General features: G+C 35.2%; 1 protein-coding gene across 1 annotated transcript; it reads right to left on the minus strand.

Moving 5' to 3' along the window:
- Positions 1 to 6983: 6983 nt before the first annotated feature.
- LOC111373977 (LRR receptor-like serine/threonine-protein kinase FLS2) lies at positions 6984 to 9046 on the minus strand. The gene has a single exon (XM_022996578.1). It carries the CDS (start codon positions 8937 to 8939, stop codon positions 7011 to 7013), a length of 1929 nt encoding a protein of 642 aa, XP_022852346.1. The 5' UTR covers positions 8940 to 9046; the 3' UTR covers positions 6984 to 7010.
- Between the last annotated feature and the right edge of the window lie 220 nt (positions 9047 to 9266).

Consider the following 9266-nt stretch of genomic DNA (forward strand, 5'->3'; position numbering starts at 1 on the left):
CATTCATTTGTTCAAGTTCTAAGTCAAAATGAGCTACTAAAGCAAGCATGACTTTAATGGTTGTATACTTAACCACAGGTGAGAAGATCTCATTATAATCAATCCTAGGTTTTTGTTAAAACCCTTAACAACTAATCTGTCTTTAAACCTAATAGGCTGTTTCAAATTATTTCCCTCTTTTATGTTATAAATCCACTTACAATCAACAATGGATTCATCTTTAGGCTTCGGGACCAAAGTCCAAGTGTCATTTTTTAACAAAGAGTTCATTTCTTCTTCCATAGCTAATTGTCACTCTCTTGACAGCTTACAACTTACAGATCTTCATATGATTTAGGTTCCTTAAAAGCTAGATCTTGAAAAGACAATAAAGCAAGAGATAGGTAGTCTCTCATCCTAAGAGGTTCCCTTATTTCTCTTCTAACTCTATCCCTAGCTAATTGATAGCCTTCTAAGGGATTTTCTCCTTCACCTACTTCTTGAACAAGCACATTTTCTTCTATTTCAACTTCTAGTACAGCTTATTATCAATTTGAATTTCATCATTATGTTCAACAGGTGTTCTAAGCTCCACCTGCATCCTAATCTGATCATTTTTATCTCTCACAGGTTCAGTTTTTTTATGTTTCTCAGACATGCAAGGCATATCACACTCATTAAAGGTCACATTCCTACTTATGATCATTCTAAACCACTTTACACTCCTATCCTACAACATGTAGCCTTTCACACCCTTAGGATACCCCATGAAAACACATTTTATGGATCTAGGTTCAAGCTTACCAACAATTTGATGGGAAAAAGGCTACACAACCAAAGGTTCTAAGGTAGACACAATCTGGGATTTTTCCAGACCACACTTCCTCGGGGATTTTACCATCTCAGGCACTAGTAGGGGTTCTATTTATGATATATACTGCTGTCATAGCAGCTTCACCCCACAACACTTTAGGGATACCAGAATTGATCATCATGCATCTAACATTGTCTAAAATGGTCATATTCATCCTCTGAGCAACTCCATTTTGTTGAGGGGTATAGGAAACAGTTTTATACCTAAGGACACGACTGGTCTTGCATAATTGATCAAAATCAATATTACAAAATTCTAGTCTGTCATCAGTTCTTAAAATCTTCATTTTCTTCCTAGTCTGATTTTCAATCAAGGTTTTCCAAGCTTTAAATTTTTCAAAAGTATCTGACTTTGGTTTTAACAGAAAAATCCAAACCTTTCTTGAAAAATCATCAATTAAAGACACAAAAAATATTTGTTTTCACCTTGAGTGATGGTAGATGAAGGTCATCACAAATCAGGATGTACATACTCCAAAATTGAAGTAGCCTCATGTTTTTCGGTATTAAAGTGAAGTCTATGTTGTTTACCTAGAGTACAATGCTCACAAAATGGGATTTTTGAAATATTGTATTTTCCAAAAACACCTTTTTTTATTCAAAATGTGCAGGCATCTTTCACTTATATGAGCTGACCTGTTGTGCCATTTTAAGGTGGCATCAACCTCAGCAGTTGAGGACTTACAATGTGACTTGAAATAACTTTAGCTCTAGTGACATATATTCCATTTTTTTTGGCACCCTTGAATATTACAAGTGAGCCTTTAACTACTTTTAATAATCCATCACCAAATTTAGCTTACAGGCTAATGTCATCTAGATTTCTCATTGAAATTAAATTTCTATTTAAATCAGGAACATATCTTACTCTTTCTAGGGTAAAGATATATCCATTCTCAAACTTCAAAGTCACACTGCCAATTCCTAAAATTTTACAAGCAGCACTTGTAGAACCCCAAATAATTTTAAACACCTTAGTGGCACTAAGACAAGAATATTGGATGGCTAGACCCATTTACGACATAGAAAACATTCGATTTGGAAAATGATATCTAAAGAAAAGTTGAAGCTCTTTGAGTTAGTTTTCCAACGCACTTTGAATTACCTCGGATATCGGGAGAAGAAGTTATGATGAAAATACTAAAGGCTGTTCAATATCAATCGAAGTACGCGAAATATAAAAAGTCAAATTTCTACACAATTTTCTAGCACCTTCTTAAACCTATAACTCCCACATAAATGGCACCCGTATTAATGAATATTAGGCCCTTCACTTGCCCTTAAGTTGTGAGATTTTTACCTATAAATAGGCCCCAATGTATACACATTTTTCACACCAAGACAAAAGCTTCTAAGCATAAAAGAGAGAGTTTTCAAGTCTAGAAAAAAGAGAAAGGAGAGGGAGGAAAATTAATTTTTCCTAGAAGTTTTGGTGCTATCAAGAAGTATTTTCCAAGCATCAATTTTCAACGGAGAGTTTTTTTTTTGAAACATCAAAGGAGTGCATTTTTCAATAAGGTTCAAAGCATCAATCAAGGTAGATAGAGGTACAAAGTGTTAATTGGTGTTAAGTTATAAGTTTCTAGCAAATGAAGATTTATGTTAATGTTTGTATGTCTAATGGTACCTCCAGTACGGCATACACCTCCATGTCTAATGGTACCTCCGGGTACGGCATGTACTTCCGGTCGAGGCGTCGTGTTAAGTCATGACTCTACGTGTTTGGGATCCTACCGAAAATTCTACTATGAAAAGGTTTCTAAAGTTACAGGTTTGAAATGTACAGCTTGATCACGAATGCACCAACGATATCTATTGAGTTTTTTTAACTCACGGGTTTAACCCCTTCTCTACAGATTGATATGATTCTACCTTGGGTCTGGATGATGGAAAAGATGGAGAGTGGTGCAACGAGCCCATGGAAAACGCGATGAACAAGTTATTTAGATTTATTTTTGTGAACGTTTTCAATGTTATTTCTTTAAAGTATTTGAATAACGCTGAACGTGAAAACAAGTTATGTTTTCTTCAAATAAATTACATTTCATTTTTTTTATTTCAGTGTTTTATTTAAAGTATTCGAAAGGTTGTTGTTAAAATTATCATTGTAAAAATTAAGCTTCCGCTAAAATATATTCTCCTATGACTAAACCTCCGGTTAGTTAAATAAAGTAAGTAGCATTTCAGTCCACAAGGGGTCGAGGCGTTACAGCACTATTACCCATTACTACCTCACCCCCATTTATTTCTTTAAAATTTTCTAACCAAGTTCTTTTGGAAGTCATATGCAAGGTGCAGCCAGAGTCAAGAATCCACTCTTGACCTTGGTCATTATTTTCAGAAAAACTAACAGTATTAAGGTTAGTAATGAGTTCTGTAACAACATAGACATCCACAGTCTTATCTCCTAGTGGCTAAACTACATCGCCTTCATCCACCTTTTTATCTCTTTGTTCATTCTTTTTCTTGTAGCAATCTTTAATAAAATGACCAGTTTTTCCATAGCCATAACACTTTCTATTCCCAGTCTTAGACTTTGACATAGGTCTTCCTTTCCCTCTCTTCTTGTTATTGATATTTCCTTGATGATTCTGATTTTCATGACTACTACCTTACCTAGTAAGTGATCTACCTCTAGCAAACAAACTCTCAGATTTCCTTCCCTGCCTTTCAGATTTAAGTTCTAATTCTTTACTTCTTAAAGAATCTACAACAACTTCAGGAGTCAAGTCATCCCTGTCATACTTAATAGCAATTTTAACATCTTTATAAGCTTCAGGCAGCCTTGTATTCCATAGAAACCTTATCACCAGAATTAGTTATATCTTGAACCAATTTATTAAAGACATCAAGATTATCTTCTAAATCTTTGGAAGGGTCTATTTTAAAACTGAAGAATCTTACTAAAAAAAATATTTTGTTTGGTAAAGACTTTGCTAAATATAGTTCTTCTAGTTTATCCCAAAAAGCCTTGGCGTTATCAAGTTTTCCAACTTTTCTTAACACTTGACCAGACAAATGCAATATGATAGAGGTATAGTCAAGTTCATCAGATTCCCTTTTTTGTTCTTCAGTCATAGTATCAGGAAAATCAGCAGTTACAGTTTTTGCAACTTTTTGTTAAACAAGGACCCCTTTCATTTTTTGCTGCCAAATGAGGAAGTCCCCTTTTCCATTAAGCACCCCAAGTTCAAATTTAGAAGTTGACATTTAGAGTTCTTAATCAACACAAGAAAATTATTTGAGGTTCAATGTTCAACAGGAAAGGTAGATACAGAATAAAATTTGACAGTACTAAAAGTCAGGCAAGTTATTCAATATCAAGAAGCTTCAAGAATCAAGGAAAAATGGAAACACGCAAAGTATTCACAATATCAAGAAGTAATAGTATGTTCAATGCAATACACTTTAGGCTCCAAATGCCTAAGTTCACCAGGATTCCGTGAAGATCAAGTCCTCCGGTCAAGGCACAATTTGGGACATCAAGACCAGAAGCAGGAAGAAATATTACCAATATATCACACAGAACCAAACATGAATGTAGCTTACAAAATTTATCTACAAACGTATATTATAATACACAGGAAGATCTATTAGGTTGTATATCAATTTATAGCAACAACAACATGCATATTACATATACAATTAAAAAGTAGATTGGATGTTATGATAGGTCAAGGCTGCAAACCAAAGTAGTAGTCGAGTTAGGACTACTAATTAACCAAGAAAGCCTCGAGAATGATATTGGTCGCCTAAGAGTCAAGCACGAACACTGAGTTCGCCTAAAGAAAGCCCTGCAAGAATCTAACGAGTCATCCAAAGAAAACAAAATGTTAGTTCAACATCAACGCAAAAGATATGAACAGAAAATATATCAGATCTGTTAACAAGGAACGGATCTAGGGTTTTTCAAAAGATCGAAACCCAAAGTAACTTTTCAAATCTGACTGTGAGAATTGATTTCTCACAACTAGGTCCTTGACGAAGCTCGAACGCCATAGATGGCTCTGATACCACTATTATGTCCAGAACCCAAGAATACACAAAGAATAATCGAAGAAATCACTGTAAAATATTACAAACTCAAAACGAACATTGACCCAAGATGTCATCAACTCATGGGCTCAGAAAAAATTCATTGTACCCTTTTGTACATTGGTAAAACACCCAAGAAAGCCCCAAAACCCATAAAGGAAACACCGAACATAGCTACTTCAACAGGACCGAACAGAAACCCCCCAAACCATAAATCAACCCTCTCACTTCACAAAGAATCATTTAGATTCACTCAGTCACACATAAAGAATAGCCCCAAATCACATAAGATTTCAAGGGAACTCGAAGAAGACAAAGGAGAAAGCAACCAGAAAGTCTAGGTTTCTAGAGAGTTCAAGAGACGGCAAGAAATAAATCGTTCAGCTAGGAAACCCATAAGGCACAACTATTTATATACAAGCCATCCAATCGTAGATATGATATGAGGGATCTAACGGTCCTGGAGCAGCACACGTGGCCTTTAGTTGGGCTCGGGTTCTTGGGCTCACCAAATGTGTTATCAAGCAATGGAGTGTAGTATCTAAATTATTGGGCGTGAGCCCACTTTCATCATAGGCCACTGTTTGAGTTATAATCCCAAAATTGGTATCACAACTCAAACAACTATGAATGTACTATAGTATCTCTAGTGACTTATGAATACCTGTCTTAAAAGACAATCTCTTTTATTTTCCCAAAATACAAAATTCACAAAAATATAGCTTTTGAACATTGTCTTTTTTCCAAATAAACCTTCTTTTCAAAGAAGTTTCAAACCGTTTTCACCAAGGTGGCTTAATCTTTTATACCATAAATCTGATTTATCTAACTACCCTCACTTAGTTTATAACATCATTATGTAGAACGCTATCTGAATTCATTACATAGTTCCATTTACCTTTGGTGTATATGAGTTTCTAATTTCTTGTTATATTTTTGTAAAACTATTTTTCATCTCAATTTGATAATTTTCATCATCTAAGACCCCTAGGAAAATAAAAATGAGATTTCTTCTCAAAGCTGGGAGATATCTTGTATGCTTCAATAAAATTATTTGTCTATTTTTCAACCTCAGAACAATATTGCCAAGTCCTTTGACTTGGTAAGACTCATTGATCCCTAATTTTACAAATCCTCCATCAAGTCTAAAGAAATCAATAAACCAACCTATATTGGAGCTCATGTGAAATGAATAGCCTAAATCAAGGGTCCAGTCCTGATGATGCTTTTCCGTTGTAGAAATATAGGCTATTCCAATATTGGATCCTGTTTCTTCCGCAGAAGAGCCATTTTTATTATGGGACTCATTCTTTTGATTATTTATTTTGTCAAAACAATCTTTTATAAAATGCCTTATTTTTTCACAATAATAGTACCATTTATTTATTTATTTATTTTTTGGTCTTTCCCTTATATGATTTCTTGTCTTTTCCCATTATTTTCCCCATTCTTCTCACTGTAATCTTATCTCTATTATAAATGTTCTGACTGAAATTACTCACCCCTTTATTAAAATTATTAGAATTTGATATTGAATTCTCAACATGAAGAACTTTCTTTTTATTCTGATTTTAGTTCCAACTCTCTATTTCTAAGGGAAATGTGAATAATTTCAAAAGTCATTCCTATCCTATTCTAAAGCATTCTTCATATCTTTATGTTTTACTCCAAGTGCATTTAATAATAATAGGCTAACAACTTTTTGATAATCAGAGATCTTTTCTCCACAGTTTACAAAGTCTTGTACATACTATTAAATCTATCCATATTTACAAAGTTGAGAGTAAATTATTTCTCTTGTAATTTGGCTGGAAATGATAAATTTTTTACTATAATTTATCCAATCGGAGAGAAAATTTCTGAATAGCTAGGTGTGTTTTACAGATTAAAAGTTTAGCATTACTTTTCTTGTCAATAACAACTGATATTATGGCGTCTATCAACATCATAAAATTTCGACTATGAACAGAAGGGACAAGAATTGAACAATTTGCACTGAAAAAATAAGTTAAAAAATGTATCGTGTTCATGAATGGATCGCTTCTTGAACTCATTGCATTTCATGAACTATAAAATAAAACAAAAAACGTTTTATCAGGTGTTTTTCCATAGATCATGAGATCTTACAAATGTTTACACTGTGGAAGTGGAGCTCCACATAAACCAGCATTGCCCACAAAAGCAGATACAGGAATTGTAGCCTTGTGTGGAGGAATTTTTCCACTTAATCTATTCCCAGAAACATCAAAATTTTTAAGATATCTGAGATTCAATACCTGTCTTGGAATTGTGCCACTCAATTTGTTTTGTGACAGGAAAATGGTTGTCAATAACTTGGCATTGCCGATCTCCAATGGTATTTTCCCTGATAGACCATTTCCGACGAGTTTTATTACCTCCAAACTACTTAAATTTCCAAGAGATTTTACCATATATCCTCTCAAGGGATTGTAAGAAAGAATTAGTGATACTACAGAAGCCATAACGGGTTTGTTTCCAATGTCATCATCTATAGGCCCTGAGAACATGTTGTATGAAAGATCAATGGAGTTGTAGTAGCCAAGAGGAAATTCGAAAGTTTTGGCGAATATTGGTTTCAAATTTCCAGAAAAATTGTTGGAGTGAATATCCAAATCCATCAGAAGTAAAAGATTCCTGAATTCGTCTGGAATAGACGAATGGAAGCCATTGTTCGATAAATTTAGAAAAGAAAGGTTAGTCATGTTTCCTATCCAAGAAGGCAGTTTTCCTGTCAATGCATTGTTTGATAGATCAAGAGTCGATATTGATGTCGATGCCAACCAGTTTGGAAGTTGCCCTTTGATCCCAGTCTTCCCCAGCGACAGGCGGAAAAGGTTTAATTTCTGAAACCAATCTGGTATGCTCTCGAGTCCTAAAGGATTTAGTGAAAGGTCTAGATTCTGTAGATTCTGTAATTTAGAAAGCTGGGAAGGAATTTGACCAGAAAGCTGGTTTCTTGATAAATCCAGCGTCTGCAAATTGTTTAGATTGCCAAAACTTGGTGGAATCTTTCCAGTAAACTGATTATTGGAGAAGTATATATCGGTTAGATTGGTGAGATGTCCAATAGTTGCTGGTAGCTTTCCAGTGAACTTGTTGTTTTCAAAAACAAGACTTCGAATCAGTGGAAGATTGCCAAACCCGGGTGGAATACTGCCCGTAAGTTTGTTGTCTGAAAGACGAACAAATTGTAATGAACTGAGCCCAGTTATAGACGAAGGTATACTTCCAGTCAGTCGGTTACCGTCAAGGTACAACTCGACTAATTTTGTAAGACTACCGAAAGATTTTGGTAAGGTTCCGGACAACTGATTTTCTGATAAGTCGAGGTACACGAGATTCTTGAGTTTTCCAATGGTTTCTGGAATGCTGCCAGAGAAGTTGTTTCCGTGGAAATCGAGCTTAATTAGCGAAATCATCTTCCCAGCGGAAAATGGTACCGAACCAGACAATTGATTTCCGGAAAGGCCTAGTTCAGATAACGACGTAAAATGTTCGAAAAGAGTCGAAGGGACAGGACCAGATATATAATTGTTACTGAGATAGAGCTTCTTCAACTGATAAAGATACCTGAACGTGACAGGGATTGATCCAGTGAGACTGTTTGAATCAAGAAAAAGATAAGTCAATTGAGACAACTTGCCAAATTCAGGTGGAATTTGACCCCTTATGTCCTTGAGATCACTGAGATCTAGAAATTCAAGAAAAGACAGGTTTCCTAGAAAAGGAGAAAGAGTTCCAGACATTGAGGTGTCGACAGGGGCATCGGTATCCGAAAATAGGCCCGGCCTAGAAACATTAACGACTCGACCTGAGGCATCGCAAGAAATGCCATCCCAGGTCTGGCAGCAATCTGTTTGAGGTGTCCATGTATGTAGCAGTTTTGAGGGATCTGAAGTGATTTTATGTTTGAAATCTAGTAAGGCCTCTTTGTCGACGGCATAGCAGGCCTTCGATTTCGATGCGGAATCGAGGAAGAAGAATAGATGAAAGATGAGCAGAAATATTTTTCTGAGATTGGAATTCTCCATTAGAGCGGATCAAGACGCTGGAATGATGGACTAAAATTTAAGCTTGGAGATGTGGATGTCAGAAAGTGGGTTTACAGTTTTGTCATGCGTTTAGAGTCTTTTTTGCATTGAGGAATAACTTAAACGTGTTTACATAAATAATTTGTCACTTATATTTGCTCACATCCAATATTCTCTAATTGATAAATTTTGGCACATGCCTTCTATTCATCGTATTGACAAACTGTCTTTTTTTCTTTTTTTTTAATGACCGTGGACCTGCTTATGCGCACTTCGATTAATTCTATAGAGTCTTGAAATTTACAATCGGATGCTCACCTTAGTGGC

This window comes from Olea europaea, unplaced genomic scaffold (assembly GCF_002742605.1).
Source record: "Olea europaea var. sylvestris unplaced genomic scaffold, O_europaea_v1 scaffold1187, whole genome shotgun sequence".
Classification (NCBI taxonomy): Eukaryota; Viridiplantae; Streptophyta; class Magnoliopsida; order Lamiales; family Oleaceae; genus Olea; species Olea europaea.